The sequence below is a fragment of the Orbicella franksi genome, chromosome 5, assembly GCF_964199315.1.
Source record: "Orbicella franksi chromosome 5, jaOrbFran1.1, whole genome shotgun sequence".
Classification (NCBI taxonomy): domain Eukaryota; kingdom Metazoa; phylum Cnidaria; class Anthozoa; order Scleractinia; family Merulinidae; genus Orbicella; species Orbicella franksi.
The window spans coordinates 11,798,251-11,823,887 of NC_138149.1; the positions used below are offsets into that span (position 1 = coordinate 11,798,251).

At 38.3% G+C, this 25,637-nt stretch overlaps 2 protein-coding genes across 2 annotated transcripts; one reads left to right on the forward strand and one right to left on the reverse strand.

Annotated features, from left to right (window-relative positions):
• Positions 1-3,438: 3,438 nt before the first annotated feature.
• Positions 3,439-8,818, reverse strand: LOC145487162 (creatine kinase M-type-like). The gene is made up of 6 exons (XM_081465885.1): positions 8,359-8,818; positions 6,552-6,916; positions 5,585-5,982; positions 5,157-5,211; positions 4,633-4,703; positions 3,439-4,094 (listed from the first exon to the last, which is right to left on the reverse strand). The coding sequence occupies exons 1-6, from the start codon at positions 8,574-8,576 to the stop codon at positions 3,957-3,959; spliced, it is 1,245 nt and encodes a 414-aa protein (XP_081322011.1). The 5' UTR covers positions 8,577-8,818; the 3' UTR covers positions 3,439-3,956.
• Positions 8,819-12,025: 3,207 nt separating this feature from the next.
• Positions 12,026-25,067, forward strand: LOC145488694 (sterol O-acyltransferase 1-like). Its single transcript, XM_081467615.1, has 14 exons — positions 12,026-12,104; positions 12,191-12,261; positions 12,525-12,637; positions 16,261-16,311; positions 17,188-17,295; positions 17,860-18,130; positions 19,384-19,459; positions 19,565-19,727; positions 20,355-20,492; positions 21,139-21,274; positions 22,873-22,971; positions 23,543-23,672; positions 23,969-24,120; positions 24,893-25,067. The coding sequence occupies exons 1-14, from the start codon at positions 12,026-12,028 to the stop codon at positions 24,965-24,967; spliced, it is 1,662 nt and encodes a 553-aa protein (XP_081323741.1). The 3' UTR covers positions 24,968-25,067.
• Positions 25,068-25,637: the final 570 nt, after the last annotated feature.

Below are 25,637 nucleotides of genomic sequence, written 5' to 3' on the forward strand. Positions count from 1 at the left end.
GTCAGTGAGTTGAGAGCAAGTTTCTCGAATGGTATAAAGGCTTTCCTTGTCTTTGCGGTTAGCCGTAAATGTTTCGCCAATTTGGTTCATAGAATTTAACTTTTGAACCGTTAGGTATTTAACCAAGGTTAGCTACTGATATCACATTAAAAACCTTTTACCTTTTAGACCAACCTTAAATTTTTCGATGGCTGTTTGTAATGGTTTTGTCAATATAAACAAGCTGCTATCTAGAAAATCGAGTTCCGTGAGTCTTTCTGTTCACAAATCTAGTTAGTAGTCGTTATATAACTGTGGTATGATTTTCAGGTTCTCAAATTTAAAGCCACAATTGCATTTGGCAGGCCTTACTATATCATAAAGTGTGGTTCGATTGAAAAGATATATTCCAAAAGGAACTGTTTATCACTGACAATTTTCTACTGGAATCAGAGATCGCGTATGCCAGACAATTCAATTGCAGCTGGTCGACTTCTGCCTTGATCCTTATCGTGTATAGGTTTGATCTCAGTTTTCGTACAAAGAAATGAATTTTTTAGCTCAGCTCTATTATTAGGAATAGCCACTCTCTAACTGATTGCCAAGCATTTCATGCAATGTGAGTTCCAAGAAGTGAGAGGTGCACCAAGACAATTTCTACTAAAATTGATTATTTACTATATTTTCCTCACACATCTGTTGGTGAACGTATCACAGTTGTAATGAGAAACTAGACTTAAGTCACTTTTGGAATTTAAGAGTTAAGGGTTCTATTGCACGACAATGGACAAGTAATTTTGCAACACGAAAAGTTATCTTTGATTATCTTGACAGCTCAAGAACGCCTAAATACAATAGTTAAGTAGAAAAAAAGCCAGAAGATTTATGATTATCCATGAACAATTCTTTAGTTGTTCCTTCAAATCCAAAATGGAATGTAATCATAACATTGTCTCTCGCGATATTCGTCGTTTTAATTCGTGGGATTCCTCTTAAAGCAACACAAGTGTATAGGTCTTTTTAGGGTCCTTTTATGATGCAGACTTTTTGGATAGTGCTGTTTCGACAAGCAACGTCAATAACATGAAATTCGATGTCGGGTTGTTGGCACGGCTAAAACGTTATGTCGGAAAGAGCTAGTGCATTCCAGTGTACCCTTAACTTTACGGTAGAACCAGTGAAATTTCTTTTGTTTCATTAAGAGGGAGAACAAAATCGTAACGCCGACTGGCTGTTAATTGAACCTTGTGACGAATTTAGCTCCCAGTTCCCACTCCTTCAATTCAGTTCCCTTTCTTCTCATAATCCCTGACGCATCCTTTGAGAGATTTCGAGGACTAAAGCGTTCCCGGCTCCTCCACCCAAGCTTAGGACAAGCGTTAGAAATCCCGTCAGCTTTGCGGGATAACGAACACATTGATTTTCCGGCTGTATATAACAAATTCAGTTCGCCATAAAGTGTGATTTACTACTTGTATATGGTTGATTAAAGTTTAATTTACAATTCTCAGGAGTCAGACAGAGACCACTATAATCATAGCTTTTAACCAGATTGAGTACTCAAACGCTACAAATCTCAGCCGTTCCAACAAAATATTTTGCCAAAGAAAGCGAAGAAAAAGGAAATTAAACCGCTGCGAAGAAAAAAGACAACCAACGAAACCTGCGTCTATTTTACACTGCCTGTAATAAACCGTATAATGAAAGTTGGCAATGCTTTAAAACGGAAGAATCTCGTTTCCCTCGCGTGTAGCCGAAAAAGACCGAAAAAGAGCAGCATCTGATGAATTATATGAAACACTGGGGAAAATCTGAAGACCCGGAGCGCAGGACAACAGAAATGACATCAGTTACAGGTATTTTGTTGGAAGAAGTATGAGTTTCTTTCGGCTTTTGCCGCAGTTCTTAACTATAAAACTTACTAATTTTCAGATCAGCTATATAAGGCTTGAACCAGTCAACAAAATTTAACGTCAACTATACGAAAGGATAAGAAATGCTCACCTCGCCTTAGTTCAAACTTTGTTCTCTCTTCTGTTCCGCACACCGAGTTAGCGACAGTTGTATTAAAGGATTCCCTTCTAGAAATTAAACGCCGGTGAAAAAAATAACTTTCGGTTATTACGTTTTTCATGATTGATAAGTAAGACCTCCTCTGCTGACAGACTCTATTGTGCCTGAAAGCACGTAATTTCGTGAGCACTTATTTATAATAACAAGCAATCTCTAAAATATTGCGCCGCGTCCGGCAGATGTGAATCCTAAGTCAATAAAATTCTTTATGTCCTCATTTCATCACGCAGTTGAATGCATAAAATTTGGCGTCAGTTTGATTTAGGATTTGAGACTGTTTGAAGAGGGTAATCGTGAAATTTAAATCGGTAATTAAACAGACGCAGTCAATATTTCCTAATATCCCGGCATTGTGAAATATTGAAAGGCGCGCCGAATTGCTTTCGCGCCATAAATCGATCCATCCTGAAAATGGCTCAAGCTTAAGAAGTGGACTTATTTTGTGGAACGTCAGATTGGGCTGTCTTGCCTACCATGGAATAAGTTTCTCCGATTTGTAAGCCTAAAAAAGATGCAGTCCTAAAATTATCCTTGGCTTCGTTTGTTACATTTCCTCCCTTCTTCTAAGAAGGGAAATGTAAAGTGTCCGGATGGGGTTTAACTTGGCAACTGCGAATTGGTCAAATTTTTTATTGTCACTTAGAAATGAAACGTTTTTCAACTGAAAGCAGACGGTGTTTCAAAGCTCGGCGCTGATTTTATAGTTTTACTCCGCCGAAGACCCTCGTGATCACAGCTGTCAAACCAAGCTCAGTACTTGCCAATCGATGATGAAATTACTCAAAAAACTTTTAAGTTTTTTAAAAAGAGTACATTAATATTTCATCACTTTTTGTGCTTTAATGTGACACGATGATCTCATAGCCAGCCAAGTATGTAAACTTGGCCGAAGTACGTGTGGTCTTAGCGGCGAGTGTGCAATAATTACATTCCTTTCATCATTCTTTCTTTTTAAAAAGTCTCTACCAAGTACACTTTATTTCCAGCGTTTTGGTTACCTTTCAGTTCAACGCTAGAATAATTAACTTCTCCAAAGGACTTCAATTCACCTCGTACCTGTGTCAACACGAGAACTTCATGTGACATAGTCAGTATGAGAAACTAATATGTCAGAGTATCATTTCCTATCCATGGGTAAGCCCACGGTTTTGGTAGGGCAAGTTGCTAAGCAGACGTTGCTTAGTGACAAACGTGAAAGAGCAGCTAGTACTACTCTAGAGTTACCTTTGCAACAACAAAACTGATTAAAAAGGCAACCTAAATGATCATGCAAAGCTAACCAGCCCTGGTAAAAATTAGAGATGGAAGTGCCCTTCGTCAATAAATGGGCTCTAAGTCCAGGTCTTATACAGGACACTTTGAATACCGTTTGCAGCTCGACCTCATGTTTTATTCAACCAGAAGAAGTAAAAGCAAACAAGCTTTCTTACTTTACTAGACACAGACAAGACAAGCCGGGGGACTCGCCAGACGAAATGCGCATGCGTTATATGTCACTCAGCAACGGCACTGACCCAAAACTACGGGCTCGTGTTAGTTTCTGCAGACCAGAACCAAACAACAATAAATTCTACTGACCTTTTTACTAATTGATCCATAGTCATGCGTGACTACATTAAAAATATTTCGCTCCCCCCAAAACAGAACAACTGAAGATAAATAATAAACACTTCTTTAATGCTTCTCCTCTCTTCTTCTTCTAATTTTGTTGGACCAGTTAAATTTACAACACGCATGTTCTGTGAAATAATGGCTTTGAGTGAACGATCCCACAGTTTTGCCGTATATAGTAAGAAAGTAAGTTACGAAAAGACAATATTTTCTTAATACTCTTTTTGTCCTCTCCGACTCAATGACATGAAAAAAAAACTTAATTAGCATTCCGATATATTAAACACAAGTTCCTATAACTTGAATTCAAATTGGCCGCGCGGAATCTGGGGCGTAGGCAAAGCGTTATCGATGTCTTCTCCTCGTTCAAGCATGCGCTCTAGCTCTATGAGTCGATTAACACCATCACATAACCGCTGGACAGAATGTACCTAGGGAGTAATAAAACATGAACATGGTTGAACTCCTTCATTTTCTTCGGACCGTTTCGTCTAATATACTGCAGGTCCAAATTTACACAAGTTTGAAAACAACTTCGTTCATTTTAGGGTCACCACCGCCACAGTTGCAAGTTCTGTAAAATCGATCATTCGCATCTTTTGTTTATATTTAAGGTCTAGAAAGTGACCCGTATTTTAACAGAATCTGATACACACGTGAGAGAAAGCTCCCCAATATTAGAAGTTTCAAGAAAAACTTCAGCCCCAGTAGACGGTTTAAATTTTAATTATTAATTACCACTTCCCTAAACTTTCTGGTTTGTGCGCGTCAAGCTATGTCAAAAACAAGCAGCTGATTCTTTTTTTAAACATAAGACAAAGGCAACGAAAGCCAATGATAAGCAAAATTGTATTTAAGTAGTCACGGGCAAAACGACAGCACAATCAATTAGAGCGCAAGTTATATGATCACAAACCAAACTTCAGTCACAACAAAACTTCTTTCTACTTGCTTCCCAAAGTGACATACCTCACTTACACCAAGTGTCTGGGTGCTGTGGATGTACATGACTCCAGAGAGTAGTTCCCCTTCAGAGATCCCTGAAGAAAAAAACATGCGATCAACATTAAGATTCTCCTTTCAACAGCATTAGCTTATCGATAAGACAGGTAAGAAGAATTGAAAAAAAACATCAGCCAGGGGAAAATAGTTTGATGCTGCGACAATCTAAGGGACTGGGTGGGAATATTTAAAGTCGCTTAATTTGAAAAACTGAGCCTCAATTGCTGGTACCTAAAAGATCATCTGAAAGTTGGTAAGTTTACCAAATGTCGATGTTTTTGGTTCAAACGCAAAGATGTAATACACTTTTGAAAAGCTACGCTTTAAGAGAGCTTTGTATGGTTTGGAGGGACGCCTGGTGCAGTTTAGCTGTCCCTCCCACCCAGTCCCTTTCTCGTTTAGTTAGAACATGGCTAGTGTATGCATTATACGATTATCGGTAAGGAGAATTGTTCTTTTCATTAAGAAAGAATTGCATTGTTAGTACATACCAGCTCTTCTCTTCTCGAGTTTATACGATGTAAGTATCCATCGGAGCCTTGGGTCCTAGGAGACAGAGGAGGTCATGCCATCAGCTTTACTACTGAATCGCAATATATCGCAGAAACAATAATGCATCTGAAACCTCTTTGCGATAAGACGTTTACTTTCCCTTTTCTTCATACATTTGATCCTATAACACCAAGGCCGATTATGACTCTGCCTCGACTAGGCTTTCTGACGACCGTTTAGCTCTAACGCTTGTTTCTTTGGAAATTGATATTATTATTCATCAGATCCCTCGGTGATCAGCATCTGCCTACAGCCACATTGCACTAGACAGAAGCCCGCCATAAATATAGCATTCCTTCTGTCGCCGAAGGATTTCGCTTGAACGAACGATATACTTAAAACAACACTTACAGTACTAATGCCTCACCGTCGAAAGATGGTGCAGTTTGACGCGCACTCTGACGTCAAGCGCATTGCCGAGGTGGATTGGGTCTGACACTATGTAACCAAGGTGATCGTCCCACAAAAACTCCTCTCCAGACTTCTTCAGCTCTCTCTCAAACGCTGCCATGCCCCTAATCAACTTATCAAATACGCCTTGCAAATTGCCTCCTTTGTCGAAGCACCTGAACTGCACGTGATCATCTTCATTGACGAACACAACGAAGGTGTTATCCTTGTTGCGAAATATACCACGTGACTCGGGCCAGTCACGAGCACGCCCAGAGCACGTGATTAGCGGTGACGTGGGTTGACATGAAACATTAACTGAATTGTTTGGCTCTGAAAACTCAGAAAGGGGTTTGTATTCGCCTTCAAACTCACCTGAAAATTAAGACGAGAAATGCCGAAAAAGAATAAATAGAACACGGAAATAAAGCAACGTGTAATATTGGGTCTTGAAATCATAAGAATTTACCTCCTGCTAGATTTTCTGACGAACAAAGGAGCCGGAAAAGTTAAAAAGAAAGAACGTGATGGGACAGGACTACTGGAGCGTGAGACAAGAGACTGGAAAGAAGAACGGGGGTCTACCAGACTGAAAGCATAAAATAAAGAGGCAACCAAGGTTAAACGAAGTACCCAATTTTTTTCCACCCTCCCGATAACTCGAACCAAGCGTCGTTTCCCGCCCCTCAGTGGAACAGCGTCAGAATTTCACCCTCGACTTATTTAACGAACTACGTGTACCCGATTTTTTTAAATCAAGTTTCAGGATTCCACTGTATTTTTGGTTTCTGGAAACTGCTGGATATAATCAGGAATATTAATTTTATAAAATTAACCCAATTATAAAATAAAACGTATACAATTCTTGACTCATTTTACAAAGGACTTCTCTGAGACTAACTTAGAAACACCCTATTAGTGTCCCTCACCTTGACTCCACTCACCTCCCAGTCGCATGAACACCATACGAATGAGACCCTCGAGGTTCCTTCTGGCGCCCCGGGAGCACGCTGCTGGTAAACAATAGCCCCGGATGGAGCGCCGTGTATGCAATCGAGCAGACAACACATATTCACTGTTCAGTTGACCATCAATAATCTTTCGGCTGTCCATGTCTCTTGGGTGGAAATCATTTTTCTTGTGTCCATGACATTCCTGAATAATGGCGTCAAATAAAGGTGCAAACACTTCGTATGACTCACAGTCTCCTGCTATGATCCCGGATGTTCGTTGCCAAGGCACCCCAGGGTTGTCTACACCGACTTGAATAGCTTGGTCAAGGGTGAAACCGCTAGCTGTTGTCAGATGCCTGTTCAGATTTTTAACATCAGAGAAACAAACGAAAACATATTTTAGTGCCAAAGGTGTTTTTAAAGAAGTCGGCCTAAATATACCACATGGTTTGCAGATTCAATAAATAAGTGTCCCAATACACTTAGTCCACTTATGATAACAAGTGAGTATGCACTTTGTTAACAGACTTTTTTCGCGTACTTGTCGATAAACACGCACCCGGTCTTCAGCCTTCAATATTTCAATAACTATTGAAATACTGAAGGTCAACCTTTCTGAGGTAAATTATTCGCTCTATCTTTGAAATGGTCAATTTTAACAAAATATTTGTAAGATTGAAGAGCGAAATTTTACCTATGAAAAATAACGAACACCCATTTCTAAAAACATTGTCGCAACTCCGAAAATATTTACAAATATTTGTTAAGTTGACTTTTACTTATGAGTGTGCTCAAGTTTAGCCCCCTGGTGCGTGAGTAGAGCGGTCAGCTGTGAACAGGCTATTTTCTTTGCAATTTCGTCGGAATGCTTGCCATTCTTCCTGAAGCAGAGAAAGAAATTTTGTTCTTAAAGACGGATATTATAACTGCATTTGTACTCGTCCTAAAATGCGCGATCTCCGTGAGCGCATCTTGTAAGTTCTAAAAATGTCTTCTTAATTCGAAAATGAAAACAAGTTTTTTTCCGCTTTTATTCTCCTAGAACATAAAACTGAAATCTGAAACTACAAACTTTCAGTTTTCAGAGGTCGAATGATGAAATGAAACGTCTTTTTGCCGTATGATAATTTTACGAACCTGCTCAAGCACGCTTTGCGACTTTGCTTTGTTTCATTACCGATTCAGACAGTATTGATAGACTAAATTACAGCGAAACGCAAGGTTCTCCCAAATAAGGTTTCCAGAACTGCCCCGGAAGCTCACAGTTCAATTTTTCAAGGTTAACAAGATAACAGAAACTATTAAACCAAACAAAAATGAAACGAGAAATGTAAAAGCACTGTCTGATTAATTAAAATTCCTTTACTTAGTATAAAATGTAGGACAAAAAAAAACACTGGTGTCAACCATGGGAGACGAGGAAAAAGATAAAAACGAACTTATACTTAAATTATTTGCGACTTCCATGTGATGCATTTGGCCGGTCACACACGGCAAACATTGAATATATTTCCTACTATTTTTTAATTCTCCGAAGTGACTGTCACATTTTGACTGTCACACCTTTTTTTTCTGAGAATCTATTGTTCCATCATGATTATCCTCTTAGCTAGCTGACAAAAATGTTTTTCTTTTGTCACATGTCTGCCTTCCAATATTTTATTGCGAAGCTGAAATAGGAAAATGAAAGGGTTCAGCATTTATATGCATTCGCGCCCAATACTACACATCTGAAAATCGCTCTAAAAGTGTGACGAAAATTACTTGCATCACTTCTCAGTCTGTGTTATTTGTTTACCTTAACGACTCGTAAAGTTCTGGCGTGAGGTGATTCGCCATCAAATTGTTATGGAGGCGCAGGTCAGGATAATTTCCTCGAGGTGGCGGTCTTTCATAACCATTTTCTTCCTTGTTCCATGGTTTCACGAGGAACATAACGCACAATTCCCTCGCCACATATACCCCGCAACCCAACGCTACGAGCTTGAGAAAACGGCTGCTGGGTACCGCATCCATCGCTCCCCCTTTCACGAGTTCATCGGGTCAGTTTTCGTTGTTAATGTTCGACTTAAATTCGCGCTTGTTAATTATCGCGTGAGGACAATGCAATCAATGATGTCATCCTATTCGCATTAACCAATCAGCGCGTGAACTGAACAAAGCATCGCGCGCTTAAATGACATTCACATGCCCGGCTTTCAAGAATGCCATGTGACAGTGAGTTGCAAGTAAAAGTTCAGAGGTTATTGCATAAACTACTTCAGGGGTCCTCTGAAGAGGTAATGTTACATTTGTATATATTATCGTATGGTATATGTGTATCATAACATATGTATCAGTGCTTTTATTGCTTACAGTCGCCATCCACTGGGGTCAGCCTCTGGGTATCTGTGGCAGCATTATGTCTATCTACATTCCTTCCGCTGAGATATGTCAAATATATGTGAAGTAGATAGCAGGGCCGTAACCAGAAAAAGTTGTGACTGAGGTATTCACGGTGTTTACGATGACTATTAAAAAAAAAAAATTAAAAAAAAAACGAAAAAATGACTGAGGCAAGTGGCTCGGTTTAACTTGTTACTGGCTAGGGCCCTGGATAATGCTGCTAATGAATGTAAGCCAAGGTGGTTAGTACACCGTGATAAACATTTTTCTATGCTGCCATCTCGAAATCAGGAAAGGTTGCTGAAAGAGTAGAGTCGTCAGTGAGTCCGTGAGTCAGTGAGTCCGTGAGTCCGTGAGTCAGTGGGTCAGTGAGTCAGTGAGTCCGTGAGTCAGTGAGTCAGTGAGTCAGTGAGTCAGTGAGTCAGTGAGTCAGTGAGTCAGTGAGTCAGTGAGTCAGTGAGTCAGTGAGTCAGTGAGTCAGTGAGTCAGTGAGTCAGTGAGTCAGTGAGTCAGTGAGTCAGTGAGTCAGTGAGTCAGTGAGTCAGTGAGTCAGTGAGTCAGTGAGTCCGTGAGTCCGTGAGTCAGTGAGTCCGTGAGTCAGTGAGTCAGTGAGTCAGTGAGTCAGTGAGTCAGTGAGTCAGTGAGTCAGTGAGTCAGTGAGTCAGTGAGTCAGTGAGCCAGTGAGCCAGTGAGTCAGTGAGTCAGTGAGTCAGTGAGTCAGTGAGTCAGTGAGTCAGTGAGTCAGTGAGTCAGTGAGTCAGTGAGTCAGTGAGTCAGTGAGTCGGTGAGTCAGTAATAGTAATAGCAATAGCAATAGTAATAGTAATAGTAATAGTGATAGTGATAGTGATAGTGATAGTGATAGTGATAGTGATAGTGATAGTGATAGTGATAGTGATAGTGATAGTGATAGTGATAGTGATAGTGATAGTGATGGCAATGGCAATGGCAATGGCAATGGTAATGGCAATGGTAATGGTAATGGCAATGGCAATGGCTGAATGGCAATGGTATTGGTAATGGTAATGGTAATGGTAATGGCAATGGCAATGGCAATGGCAATGGTAATGGTAATTGTAATGGTAATGGTAATGGTAATAGTAATAGTTTATCTTTATTGCGCCGTACTCTCTAACTTCCTTTTGTGTAAATTTCTCTCTTGAACTTCTATGACCTATTCTGGGTTTCAAGCCAGTTCTGTAAATATTGATTCTTGAGTGTTTTCTTTATAACTAATCGTGCATTCTTGATGTGTTGCTGGGTTGCTGGTTCTCTTATTTTACACTTGATTTCTTCATTCTGTTGAATGTCAAAGAAAGTTATATGTTTTGTTGCATATTGAAATGCTTCTCCTAACAAAACGTTGTTAGTGGAATGCTTCAATCTTTGCCAGTAGCTGAAGATTGATGCTTTTATGTCGATGCTTAAAGGGTACCGCCCAAGCTCTGCTCTGCAAGCAATATTTTCTGTATACCATGGAACGTTTAATGACTGTTTACAAAACAGTGAGTCAGTGAGTCAGTGCGTCAGTGAGTCAGTGCGTCAGTGAGTCAGTGATTCAGTGAGTCAGTGCGTCAGTGAGTCAGTGATTCAGTGAGTCAGTGAGCCAGGGAGTGAGTCAATGAGTCAGTCAGTCATTCATTCAGTCAGTCAGTCAGTCATTCAGTCAGTCAGTCAGTCAGTCATTCGGTACGTCAGTGAGTCAATCAGTCAGTCAGTCAGTTAGCCAGTGAGTCAGTCAGTCAGTGAGTCAGTCAGTGAGTCAGTCAGTAAGTCAATCAGACAGTCAGTCAGTCAGTCAGTCAGTGGGTCAGTCAGTCAGTCAGTCAGTCAGTGAGCCAGTCAGTCAGTCAGTTAGTCAGTCAGTCATTCAGTGAGTCAGTCAGTCAGTTAGTCGGTCAGTGAGTTAGTCAGTTAGTCGGTCAGTCAGCTAGTCAGTCAGTCAGTCAGTTAGTCGGTCAGTGACTCCACAGACAATTTGAAACTTGAAAAAAATTGCACAATAAAATGATTTTAGGTAATTTTTGTTTAATTTGATTGCCATTGTCAGAATTTTCATTTGTTAAGGTACAATGGCAGCCGTATTTTACAGCCAAACTACTTTATTTTACAACCAAACAAACAGTCTCTCCTTTGCTGTTACTCCACGTGAACGGAGCAATTGAGTGCAATGTTATTCCCGAGACAAAAAGGGGAGACAATTCGAAATCGACCTATAGAAACTCGATGGTCCCGAGTCTAAGGTCAAAGTCCACAAGATATTATCCCAGTCGCGTGATATTTGACAAATAGTCCCTTGCTTTGATGTTTTCTTTAGCTTCATAGTCTGCTTGGCAGCCATTACGATCCAAATAACGGCTGCTAAAGAGACAAGGCTTGTCATGCATTCCTCTAAAGGAAAGTGTGGGTAGAAGGCTTTATAAGAAGTCCCTTGGAATTACAGTTTTAGCGCGATTAGCGACTATAGGGTGTAACTTCGTAGGCAAATCCAGAAAAAACGTAAAATGCATTGGACAGAAAAATCCGAAAAACCGTCATTATTGTTGACAAAAACCCGAAACCAAAGACTAAATTGGAAAAAACCCGCAAACCGCACAAGGCACCAAAACCGAAAAACCGCAAAACCGAACCAAAAATTAACGAAATCCGCAAAACTGAAAATTCCAACCCTCCCTCTCAATCGTGACTTCTTGAGGTTGTCCCAAGTCCGATTGGTATTATGAGTAGTGATGGCTTATCGTTCCGTGGGTGATTTTCACAGTATTTCATCAAATAATAACTTGATAACATCCGGTATATCCAGATAACATCTGAACCTTGAACGCAGATTACATCAGATAATCCGTGTAAACATGAAAGAAGTGTGTCACGATAACAATAGCCAAAAGCGCTTTTGAATGGAAAAAAGAAACTATTTTACCAACTATTTCTATGAAAAATTGGAGTTAAAGTTTAGCCGTGTTGCATTCGTATGTCGACTCAAAGAGAAAAATAATCCAGAAAAGGCTTTTTGACGTGACTATGTGCGTGACAGTAACCGGAAAGGAGTTTCCCGGCTCTGTCCTTTTCAGCCAGCTGTGATGCGTGGTCACCAAGTCGAAAATTACAACATCATGTCGACTTTACGAAGAAGACAACACACTCACGAAAGAAATGGAGGTAATGTCTTGGTAAACGGAATGGCAGGAATTTTAACACGTTTTGGTATTAATTTGATGGATTTGCTGTTTTTTTCTTTTTTGTAGGGGTCAATTTCTTTGACAAGAAAGACGAAATGGGAAGAGCGCGTGTTGAAGAGGTTCGCCGAAGAGCGGAGGTACAACAGCAACAAACTACTTCCTGTAAATGTACATATAACAGTGTTTTGCTTAAACTGAAGTTTGTAATTCAAAATTTATTATTTTGCCGAGAAGGAAGTTTAAAAAATAGCGATTGTTCTATTATCTAACAAGGACTACGCAGAATATGGCTTCGCAAAACGTCAAGCTTCATTCATTTTTAATTTTCCGCTTTCATCGCGTGGGAACTCATGTCGTAGATTTGAAATTTAAGCTTACTTTTTTTTATTTTTTTTGATAGCAACTAAGAACGGAGTTAATAGAACAAATTGACGGTCAGCTTAATGACCTTATCGACGACGTGTTACACGATGTGGACTCTCTGGAGCCTAGGAGGGATCATATCTACTCTGGGTGAGTACATTGTCAAACCATCTCAATTAAAGCGAGCATATCTTGTAAAGCCACCTATAAAATATTGCAAATTTCCGTCATGCGGCTAAATTGATACTATGACCCTATCTAACGAAGCATCGACCTCTCTTAAGAGACCAGCGGGCTATTTCGTCCGCATACGTGAATTTTACGTACTAGTGTTACACAAGTGGCACTTTCGCTCTGGAGGCGCATCGATATTCACGCTTTGGGAGACAAATTTACAATTAGTCAAATCGCTGTAGTCAATTTATCCTTCATTTTCTTTACAGTTTCGTGTTTAAGGGAGAGCAGAACGGGCGGTTATACACTTGATGGTTTCGGGTGGTTGGAAAGCGCGAATATACCGACGTCAAAACTTGAGAGACAAAATTGCGCTCATCAGCCGTGCTCACGCAAACGTTTAGTCTAAAATCTGCTGCTTTCCCCAGTTAATCAGATCCTTTGAAGAATCTTCGTCTTCATTTTGGTTCTTATAAGTTCTGGTGGAATCCATTGGTTCCACCTGTCGTGATTTTTTGCGATGAGTTTTAATTTTCTGTTGGCCTGCGAGGACGCTCACGTTCACAAGCGAGCGCGTAAGCCGCGGGGACGAGAAAGTGAGCCTGCTCTGATCTCTGCAAATTTTTCCACCGCAGAAAAAATAAGCCAGCTAATTTTCACCGGAACTATGAACTTTGGCAGCTCAGATTTCTTGGGAAAATTGTAAATCATTTTCATAACAACATGCAGGCGCGATATCCGTTGTTGATAAAGTTTTGCCAAGAAAAACCGTGAAAGGTTAGGTCTAGTAAGGACACGCACTTGATTCCAAGTGATCTTGCCTTGGCAGTCTGGTCTTTGATGATGCTGGTAAACGTGTTGTTTCGTTGCCCGCTTGCAATCAGATATGACAAGTACGTCTTGATTCATTAACGTACTTTCGTTTCTTGCTCCCTCTTTAGTTTGAAATTTAACCAGAAATAGACTGGAATTTGTTAAAACATCAGCAATTAACGCGCACTCAACTCTTCCTCTGACTCCAAATGTGGACGACTTATTTTTTATTGTGAGAACGCGCGGTAAATTACCGACTCCATGGGGATCTAATCTCTCCTCATCAAACATAATAGATTGACAGTTTTCTCACCTTTCCTGCTTTTCGACCAATGGTATTTCAATTCGCTCAGGCGAAGCAGAAATGAAAAAACTACAGAGATCAAGGCAGGCTCACTTTCTTAGCATCTTTTCACCAGACTCCTTCCCTCTGGATGGCTTATCTCTTTGCCACTCGCACATGTGACTCAAAGGTGATCCTCCTCGCAAGTTAATTTGCTGTGTGGTTAATAAATTCCAGATTTCTAATAATCTACGTTTTGTATTTACGAAATGAATGTATTTTCGCAAAAAAATATTGGTGCCCAATTATGTAGCATGCCTTAGGGCAAAGTCATTCCTCTCCCTGTTGGTCATGGCAAATGTCACGAAAAGTATGGTTTAATAGTAATGACTTCTAATTTGTGCTGATAGTTTAATGCTTAGTATACTATTTAGATGCTGGAGCATTATATGTTGGTCACTTTTAGCCGTTTGATCCTTTTTATATGCTATTTTAATAATATGCTGCCAAGGATGCTGCAAAATGCAAAGTTTGTTTAACTTGAAACTGATACAAAATAATTTTGGTTGTGGTTAACTGTCTGGAAATTAAAGATATCAGGGAAATTTTTATTATGTTTTATTTGATTTTTTTGTTGTAGCAAACATGTTTTGGCTATGAAACATGTTTAAGTTGCCTAGGATAAACATTGCTGTCTCTCTTTTGTTGTTCAGGAAATGTTTACGCTTGGTAATCAGCCAAGCATGGAAATAACTCTGATGTTTGTACAATGTACATAGTAGTAATAATAATGACCGGTTTTTACAACAGGTATAAAACTGTTTAAGTATACCTATGATATCTATTACAGTTCTGTGCTCTTTACAAAAGTATAATGTATTGATCAAATGGAGACATTTCCTCAGCCATATCCTAGTGATATATTTTGACTAGTCGATGTATCTTGACATCAGTGGTTTTCTTACCATGGGGAATTTGACATACTATGGGAGGGGTAAGGCAGATTTAAACAAGTTGCTGCCTCGAGATCGTGGTGAATTTTTGCACAATGCATCAAGAGACAACATTGTGCTTTGTAAATGTTTTGGATGGATCAAAAGGAATGCCTTCATTGCTACTGACAATGCTTCCGCTCTTAATTTCAGAGTCATAGTAATATATCAAGCCTATTAGGTGTACAAACAACCAATGACATAACGTGATGTAATCAAACAGATCAAAGAAAAAGATCTAACTCTAGAGGGTTAGATCTTTTTTTAATTTTTTCTTACCACATGACTATTACCCTGTTCACACCAACATGCTAACCATGTTTAAAAGTGGTTTAACTACATAAGCATAAAAATTAGTTTCTCATACTATGCACACCCCACATAGAAATAGAAATATAGAAATGTATGCTAAATTTTGTTAAGTGAATATTTTAATTTCAGGTAGTGTGCCTCAACAAGTGTAACCTTTCTATTGTTTTTTAGTGATAATTATTGTCTTGTAATTAGTGTACTTGTATTATTTTCTATAGTGTCTGTCACATTGCATGTCAATGTAACCCAAAGCTGTTAGTTAAAGTCCTTTTTTTTTCTGTAAGTAACAGACTGTAAGTTTGTTTTATGTAATGTGTAGATTGTAATGCATAGATACATACTCCTTGGACTGTTTTTTTTTTTTTTTTTTTTTTGTAACTGTAGTGTAAGTTTAATTGTAGTTGTTGTAATTGTTCGGGCAAATTAAAAAAAAAAAAGCACACTCCACAACTTAACCAGGTAAAGACCTGTTTGATAAAAATAAGGTAGCCAGATGGTTTAAAACTTTGTCTTCTGAACTTGTTTGCAAAGCGTAAATTGACAAATTGGAAAAGCCTAAACCTCATTTAGTTAAACTAGTTTAGTTGGTGTGAATGGGGTATATGATTCTGAAATAGAGCTGAAATATTGTAGCAATCTTTTTTGCATATCTGTAATAAACCAAATCTTGGTTTTCAACAATGTTATCAATCCTTGGGCTTGAATTCTTTATGTTATATTCAAAACTAATATCAATGGGGAGGAGGAAATATGCTGAAGTTTCAAATTGACTGATGCTTAATGAATAATACTACTAAGTTGTAGAGTTAAAGTATATATAACAGATATCCTTTTTACTTACTTGATCAAAAATCTACCTGAGATTGTGATGCGGAAATTGAAAAAATTTAACTGATGTAGTTTTTTCTTCATCTCATTTTAGCCATTGGAAAATGTGAAATTTCATTTTAGTTCAGTGAGAAATTGTGCAAGGTGGAAACCTGGGACTAGTCAGGCTCCAATATCAAAACAAGATCATAGTTCGATATGTCAACTGACTTGCAGATGATTAATACTGATCAATAAGTCTCAGCAAAAAACTTCAACCACTGACCACTAATCCCCCAATATTACATGTCATGGAAACCTTTTCCCAACTTTCTTAAGCCCTGTGAATAATTTATTGCGGTTATGTAACACTGGCTTGATTGTATTTTCAGAGACAAGTTAAATGGAAATAAAGTATTCGTTCCACGACAATCAGTACTGACGTAAGTGCATTTATAACCAACATTTGGCTTTTAGCTTAATTTATCAATGTGGAGTTGATACCTTTTTAAGTAAATATCCAGGATAGAAGTTTGTATATTTTGATGTTTTGAAAAGCATTAACCCTTTGTCCAAACATAGTTAATAGAGGGGAATGGTTATGAGGCCCGACAAAGTTCTTTGTTGTATGTTTTTTGTTTGCTTTTTTGGCCTTGACCTTGCACAAAATACAATTATAGTTGTTCACTCTGTACTGAGGAACTAACCATTAGAAACGTTTTGGTTGTAAATGTAATTCATGCATAGTGTATGAACGCAAAACAAAAGATTATGCACAGTTGGGTACCTTCCAACATAAATCTTGAAATCTTTGTTTGCTCCTTTGATGTTTGCCGGGCTTCATAACCAGTCCCCTCCATTAACTATGGTCTGAATAGCTCTGATGAAAGTCTTACATCAGCTTATTACAAGCTCGTTGTGGTGGTTGATGTACATTTATAAACTTGTTGATAAATAATAATTATAAAAGTGTTTCACTTGCCTGCTTTCACAGTACAACAGTTCCTTATCAAACTATTGACTGTTGATTCTTGGCGTTAACTTATCAAATTGAACATAAAATTGTTTTGACCAGTTGTGGCGTGTACGTAATTACATAAAACTCATGAACTTGAACTCAGTTGTCTTGAACTAACAGCTACCTTGAACTCCAATCTTTTTCCCTTGGATACACTTTTTCAGTCACTTGCTATCAGCAATCTCAAACCCCCCAAATTTCAAACTATTCTTCATTTCCATTAAGTCGTCAAGACAGCAGAGTTCAACTGTATGCAGAGGTATTCATTGTGAATGCAAGGTTTTTGATTTTTGTCCTTCAGAGAACTCCTAGAAGTCAATCACATCAAGACAATCTATAACATCTTTGTAGCCTTACTGATAGTGTTCATTATAAATACTGTAGTCTATGACTACATTGATTCAGGAAGGTAAGATTGTAGATCTTAGCTGTTAAATTTAATCATGATAAAGAAAAGAAGAGTGAAAGAGATTCTGTCATGTCCAATATGCCAGGTGGCATTTGGGGCAACAACATGATCTCTCCACACTTGCTGGTCTGTTGACGTGATTGGGATAATGCTCTGGAGAGGTTTTCCTTTTAGCGTCATTTCCTTTTCCACCATCCACTAGAACTAGTACCACGTGATCTACAGATGGATGGATTAGAGATATACTTGTAATAGTGCTAGATTTTAAGTTATTCTCTATGTGGGGATGACATAGCAGTGAACATGCTTGCTTCCCTTCCACCAATGTGGTGTGGGTTTGGATCTTGGAGCTGGCATTATAATTATGTCATTGTGTGTAGAGTTTGTTCTTGTTATGACTCTAAGGGTACTTTTGGGTGGTCCATGCTCTTGAGTTTTCTCCTTCCTCAAACCCAACGCTTCCAGCTTCCTAGTCAGTCCTAAGATGGTTATGTACATGTATAACTTTGTTATAAATATATTTTTATTAATTTTATTTAATTTAACTTCTACTTTCATTTGCAGCCTTTCACTTGAACTCTCAATACTAAAATGGGCATTTGGTAAACCTTCCACCGTCGTCAGCATATGGCTTGTAATGAAGGCAATGGCTTTGTTTGCCTTTCCAATTTTCTCTGCTTGGCATGCAAACAGACATTCATGGCTGCCCTTTCCAGATCTATGCTGGCTACTTTTGTACATTACCTACTTGACTGTTTTCGCAATATTCCCAGTCCAGGAAGTTATCCAGCACAACTTGCCACCTGCGTCTTCTATCATCATACTTGCAGAACAGGTATGGAGTGTGGCATGACATGGAATCAACTTTTATTATTATGACTCACGTATTTACAATTTTACAGAAATAAATATACACATTAAGTTAAAAAAGCTTAACAATAGCAACAGCACGAACCTGCAGGTAGCCTGGGCTAATCTAGGCGGGCCACATCTATATCTTGTATTTTGTTTACTTATTGATTGACTGTTCTGTTGCTAGTGATACACAGACTTTTCTTCTGTGGAAACTTGATTTAATGAACCTGTATATAGCAAAGTCCTCAGTATATAATTAACAATTACATTATGAGCTTGAGATTTCTATTGCATAATAGTTGACGCAGTTGCAGCACAAGTCAACTGTCGGGCACAAATTGTTTTAGGATAAATCTAAAGGTTGTTCAAAACTGCATCTCAATCCTCTTGACAGACACTTTGAATATGCAAAAAAAGTGGCCAGCATTTTGTTAACCACACTGAAGGGTACTCACTATCTGCAATAGTGATAGTGTGTAGCATACAGTAGCTAATCAGAGGATGGTGTTTGTGATAGAGTGCTAGTAGATTTATACTAATTAACAATTAGATTATGAGCTCAATATTTCTATGAGATAATTTTCTTCAGCTAACCATTTCCAACTGTTTTTGTACATTGTATTTAACTTTATGCTTTAGAAAAATTGTGCGGACTGAATTGTCGATTAGACTTCCTTGTCGGGTACATGCACTCGTCAGTTTTTTCAACATTTTCTGTTTTTTTTGTTGTTGTTTTTTTTACAGTCGCAAAACCGTGAATATCCTACTTTTAGTCTTCTCAAGAATTTTATAGTCCATTTATATCTAAATGTTCTTCCATAACTTCGTAAAAACGAGAAAAGGGTGCTATTTTACAGACAACCTCCAGCCACTGCACACTAAATAAACAACAGAAAAAAGGAATCAGGAGGGAGGTGCAGAAAAAGAAGAGGCAAAATAACTTGGAGCTTACTGAAAAACTGCTCAAACTATGCAGCACTTGAACATTCTACTATGATGGGGCACAGTACCTGCGCTAACATCCAAGAAGCGCTGTCCGCCTGATGAATGCCAGATCTTTGTTGTAACTATAACTTAATAGTTAAATTGCATTTAAGTGCATTTACCTTTTCTTTAGAACTAGCGACAGAAAGTAAATTTTCATAGTTTGACATGATTTACAAATTAACTACTGACTTAATTTAAAGCTTATTTGATGCTGATAGTTTCTGTTCTTTTGCTGTTAATGACTAGATTCGCTTTATGCTCAAAGTTCATGCATTTGTAAGAGAAAGTGCACCCAAGGTCCTTTCATACGAAAGAACACAAGGTAAACAAGTTTCTATTAAATAGCAGCCCTTACAGTTTCTGGCTTGAGTCTTGAATTGCTCTTCATGGATTGTCATTTATTTCTTTTTCTTCTGATGGCTAAAAGACAACTCAGATCCGCCAGCAGAAGCAGATCAAGCTGATGAGGGCAGAGACAATGCTACAAACCGAGACAAAACAGTGAAAGAGAATCAACCTTTGCCAGAGTTTGGACAATACTTGTACTTTCTTTTCTGCCCTACTCTTATCTACAGAGACCAGTACCCAATGTAAGCATTTAAAAATAATATCATTTCTTGTTATAAGCTTCACTTGTTGATTAACCACACCCCCAGTGTGCAAGCTCAAATGTAAAAAGAAAAGAAGAAAAAACATTATTAAAAACAGCGAACTCAAATTTGTGTTGTAATACTTTCAAAGCACACAAATTGAATGTTGCTGTTGTAAAAGAAACAATGATAAACCAACTCGCCAAATAATTAAATATTTACTCTCTGTACCCTTTAATACATCTTAGAGCTGCTATGTAAGAGATGGTGTCACGACAAATGTGGCATAAAATGTTGAAAGTTTTGTCTTCTATCAGGCTTGCCTTGGTTTAATGTCCAGGATGTTTCTCTCAGACATTTTAGAACTACCTTAGGTAATTATTTTTTAGAAATTTATTTCCTCTGCAACATTACTGTACAGCACAGAAAATAATTTGAACTTAATCACATTATGACAGAGCTCCTTGGGGGTGCTCAGTGGGTTTAAACTTTCCCAGAGTTTGAAGTTAGTTCACATGGGATTGATCATGTACAGTTTCATTCAGCCTTTCTGCTTCTTTCACAGTCATTTCTACTCTCTGTTTCATAATAGTCAACTCGTTCATGGTTATGTTAATAATTTTTCAGGACTCCTTATATCAGATGGAATTATGTGGTATCCAATTCCCTCCAGACCTTGGCCTGCATCTTCTACACTTACTATGTGTTTGCTCGCTTCTGTGTACCTGTGTTTAGAAGTATTGGAAAGGGACAATGGAGTTTCAAGTAAGTTTGGGGTGATGTAGCAGCTGTCGTAAGGTCTCACATGAATGGCTCGCTACCCTTTGAGAGAACAATAGAACAAACAACAGAAACAATGTCCCTAGCCCTAAAACAATAACAGCTGCTAACAATGAATAGAATTACAAGCTTACAAGAGCTGCTACACTTCTGTAAGTTTGTGTTATATTCACAGTGTTGTGAGTTCACTTCTCTGCATGCATGGTGGACCTAGGTATTGTACATACCAGCATCTCAATCTCTATTTCCTGAGCTGTAGGTAAAATAGACAACAGTCTCCATCTGTCGGAAAAATGCGCATGGACTTTTGTCCACCAGCATAATCTGTTGTGAGAATCAAACGGTTTTCTAAGAGTGAAGCTCGAAGAAAACTGTAAACTTCAAGGAACAGGTAACGTCCAACAAAAAATATCCTTGATATAAAGTCAAATGGAGGCTACTGTGTTGATTATTCTTCAAATATTCTTTGAAAAAATATCACTCAGCCCAGTTTTGGCATAGGGAATATTCAGGGCATATTCAGGACAGGAATTATTCAGTAATCGATATTTTTTTTGGCTAAGATGGTCTGAAACTTTTGCCCATAGAGTGGCTCGCCCAAGCTAAGATTGCTCAATCATTATTTTTGCAGGCATTTCACCCTTTCAGTCTTCAGTTGCATGCTGCCAGGCACAATGGTCCTTGTCCTTGGTTTCTTCGCCATCCTTCATTCCTGGTTGAATGCCTTTGCAGAAATGACCAGATTTGCGGACAGGATGTTCTACAAGGTTTGTTGATGACTATTTTCCTAGCTTGTGATTTTCTGTCCTTTAAAAACCTTTTGTCTTTACATTGTCACATTCTTGTTTTTTTAAACACTTCATTGAACTCTAAATCTCGCAATTAAAAAGTCAAAAATGTCTCAAACGTGAAAGGGAAAATGCTAGTCTCGCCTCTTACAAAGCCTTGCATTTACTGGTCATTTGGCACTCTTAAATCTCGAATTTTCAATATTTAGCATGCAAAATTTTGAAATTCTTGAATTTTCAATACTTTTTTGGAATTTCCAAATCATGAATTTTCAATATTTGGCAGGCCAAATCTTGAATTTCCAAATCTTAAATTTTCAATATTTGGCAGGCTAAATCTTGAATTTCTAAATCGTGAATTTCAATATTTGGAAGGCCAAATGTTGAATTTTCAGTATTTAGTAAGCCAAATGTTGAATTTCCAAATCCTAACGTTTCAATATTTGGCGAGCTAAATCTTGAATTTCCAAATCTTGAATTTTCAATTCTTTAATTTTAAATCATTTCAAGCCAAATCTTGAATTTCCAAATCCTGAATTTTCAATGTTTGGCAGGCTAAAAATCTTGAATTTCAAAATTGTTAATTTTCAATATTTGGAAGGCAGAATCTTGAATCTTCAATATTTGGTAGGTTAAATCTTAAATTTTCTATATTTGACAGGCCAAATCTTGAATTTCCAAGTCCTGAATTTTCAATGTTTTGAAGGCCAAATCTTGAATTTTCAATATTTAGCAGGCCAAATCTTGAATATTCTAATCTTGAATTTTCGATATTTGACAGGCTAAATCTAATTTCCAAGTCCTGAAGTTTCAATATTTGGAAGGCTAAATCTTGAATTTTCAATATTTAGCAGGCCAAATCTTGAATTTCCTAATTTTGAATTTTCGATATTTGTAATCTTGAATGTTTTCAAACCCTCGGTTGTCATTATTTGGCATACAATATTTTGAGTCTCCAATTCTTAAATTTGAAATAGTTTTAAGCCAAATCTTGAATTTCTAAATCCGTAATCGTCAATATTTGGTAGGCCAAATCTTGAATTTCCAAATCTTAAATTTTCGATAGTTGTAAATGTTGAATTTTCTATATTTGGCAAGCCAAATCTTGAATTTTGAAGTCTTAAAGTTTAGATATTTGGCGGGCCAGATCTTGAATTTCCAAGTCTTCAATTGTCAATATTTGGCCTGCCAAATCTTGAAGTGCCGAATCTTGAATTTTCGATATTTGGCAAGCCAAATCTTGAATGTCCAAGTCTTAAAATTGGAATATTTGGTAGATCAAATCTTGAATTTCCAAGTCTTTGAATTTAAATATTTTAAGCGAAATCTTGAATCTCCAACTCTTGAATGTTAAATAATTTATTTTCAAGCCAAATCTTGAATTTCCAAATCTGAAATTTTCACTATTTGGCAGACCAACTCTTGAGTTTCCAAGTCTTGAATTTTTAAACATTTGGCAGGCAAATCTTGAATTTCCAAATCTTGTCCAGAAACTGTTCGGTGGCTATTTATGGGGAATTGATCAAAAACATTCTTAGTGCCCCAAAATGAACATATTTTTGATTTGGTTTTGACAGGACTGGTGGAATTCTAATTCATATGCAGATTATTATCGCTCTTGGAACGTTGTGGTACATGACTGGCTGTATGCGTACATATACAAGGACATGGTTAAGGTGTAGATATTGTATAAAATAGCTTACTGAGATTGTAAAAGTTATCATATTTTGCTTAAGATTTGTTGCACATTATTTAGCTTACGTAGGAAGTGTTGCCATAAGAATGAAACCTTGGCCGCGCGAAAATTGGCGCGAGGGCAAGACCTCATCCCCCTCCAGAATGTTTTTCCTCTGAACAAAATGGGAGAACGCTAGCTTTGCGGGCCACATGTTAATTCGCTCCCTCCGAATGGCTGTTAGAGCCTCACCTATGGTTCAACTTTTCTTTAGGCCATCTCACCTGCAAAATGACGTGGGTACGATCTTTATTTTGACCCTTAATGGAGTAACCGAGTGACACACCCTCAGATGATCCTGGCATTGTGTTCAATCTAACTATCAATTCTTCTAACTGACTAGATTTCACTGTGTTAGCTCTGAGTATTTGTTGATACACCAAGATGAATGAATCCTTCATTGATGAACATCTTAAATCTCAAAACCTGTCTGCTTGGCTTTTTATTGATTTATGCTGGCAATCAACGAAACAGAGTCCAATCACAAAGCTTACTTCTTTGTTTATCTCCAGATTATCAAGAACCGTCAAGTTGCGACTGTGTCCGTGTTTTGCTTGTCCGCCATTGTTCATGAATATGTTCTGATGTTCGCCTTTCGCTTCTTCTACCCAATGCTGCTCTTCCTGTTTGGTGTTTTTGGTTGTAAGTAGTCTGACGTCCTAGTTATAGCAGCTAGTTTGGGGGAGAAAAATCACTCGCTCGGTCGGTTGAATAGTCCGTCAGGCCGGCCGTTAATCCGGCTGGCAGGCAGGTTGGTAAGCATGCGAGCAGGCTTTCAGGCAGTTTTTTGCATCTGATCCCAGTCTTAATACATCCTTTGTATGCGTTATTTGAGTCCCCACGCAAGGCTCTTTCAAACCGCTGCGTGACAATTATTGCGACGCACTTAGTGACTATAACACGTCATTTATGTGAGTTTTTGACTCTTGCTGTTTCAGTGTCGTTTGTGTTTTTGAAACCGAAGAAACACGGGAATGTGTCACAGGTGTGGAACGTGTTCATGTGGATCACGCTCATCGTAGGCAATGGACTTCTGATGTGTCTTTACAGTCAGGAGTGGTTCGCCACACAAATCTGTCCAAGGGACAGCGTAAGTAATCTAAACGCTGACCTTTCCCTAACAAAAATACTATTTCCCTGACCAAACAATTATAAAATGTCACAATAGTAGCGTCCTCCAGCCTCCCCTTACAGCCATCCTATCTATCCATTTATTTAGGACTGATGATTTCTCAACATATTTGCCTTCTTTGTCGAGGGAAAACATCGCTGAGATCATGTGATCACAGTGGCCTGAAATACTTCTTCCAGCCTTCAAAAGTTAAATCAGCGATGATATAATTTCAGTTTTTCCTGTCTTTTCTTCAAAATGTAAATTTTCCCTGACTCAAGATTTAAACTCCCTGACTTTTCCCTATTCGTGAATTTTTCCCCCTGACCATTTCCTGACGTGTGGCAACCCTGGTAAAAATTTTATGATAGGAATTCATTTTGGGATAGCTTCTCAGTCGTCTTTTTCCTTGGGGGTGGGAGAGAGGCTTGATTGCTCAACAATACCTTCCCTTCCCCTCTCCTCCATACTGGAAGAGTTGATTATATTCTCTGGAGATGCCAGTCTACCCCCATTCTTCGCTCTCTACTGATGTTGGTGTTTGGAAACTGCAAGGATAAATCGCGTTTCTTCCTCCAGTTTTGTCTTGTTTTATTAGTTGGTGTATTTTTTACAACTATAATTTGGGGGAACTTATTCGATTGCAAAGACATTGCGTACCAGTTTTCTTAAAAAAAGGCATGTTTTAGTCTCTTAAGTCTAGTGACTAGTCTCGTCTTGGTAACAGGTGGACTGTGTCTTTCTTTCACAGAACTCCTTACTGGATCAACTGTCCCCTCGGTCTTGGAACGTGGAGTGCGTACAAGTTCGTGTGAACTCTGGCTGAATCAGAAACACTGTTCTTACGTGGAGGGACAAATATCGGATCACAAAAAATGAGTACAGCAGCGAAAAGAATCTCTTTTGTGTTGCCCCCAATACCCTAATAATCTCAGCTGTAAGGGATAAGATTTTAACTGGAAAGGAAGCCTAGTGAATATTTCATCTAATTTCAAGTTGCTGTGATTTAGTTCGATCGGATAGTTATGGCTGGGGAGGGAGAGCTGATTTTAAACCATATGTCGAACACTCGTTTTGCGCCGTACAATGAGTGGGCAAAATACAACATGAACGGGAAAAGAGGGGAACGTAACATTCTTCCACGCGTCTAAATAAAACGATGTATGTCATTTCTGCTTCCTAGCTTTCTCACTTACTGAACTATGATCTTGTGAAGTGTCGGAAACCCCTTGTTCCCAAATTAAGTCTCTTCCTCTTCATTTTCCGGGAGCGGGGAGAGTGGTACCGAATAACAATTTTACCATGACGTCATTAAAATGGTAGTAGAATTCTCAAACTCATTAATAATTCATCAAGTTTAGACAGAAGCATATCACGTAGAATAGGTGATATGCTTCTGGTTTAGACAAAGGTAGTCATGACCGTGACGGTGTTTGGATATCTGACCTTAATTAGGATAGATTTTTACGATTTTATTTCTCTGTTCTCTCCTTAGT

Coding starts and splice junctions, on each gene's coding strand:
- LOC145488694 (XM_081467615.1), top strand. CDS start 12,026: ATGCGTGGTCACCAAGTCGAAAATTACAACATCATGTCGACTTTACGA. Junction 16,312..17,187: donor CCACGACAATCAGTACTGAC/GTAAGTGCATTT, acceptor TTTGTCCTTCAG/AGAACTCCTAGAAGTCAATC. Junction 24,121..24,892: donor AAATCTGTCCAAGGGACAGC/GTAAGTAATCTA, acceptor TTTCTTTCACAG/AACTCCTTACTGGATCAACT.
- LOC145487162 (XM_081465885.1), bottom strand. CDS start 8,576: ATGGATGCGGTACCCAGCAGCCGTTTTCTCAAGCTCGTAGCGTTGGGT. Junction 5,983..6,551: donor GGTGTTCATGCGACTGGGAG/GTGAGTGGAGTC, acceptor CTTAATTTTCAG/GTGAGTTTGAAGGCGAATAC. Junction 5,212..5,584: donor AACTGCACCATCTTTCGACG/GTGAGGCATTAG, acceptor TCTGTCTCCTAG/GACCCAAGGCTCCGATGGAT.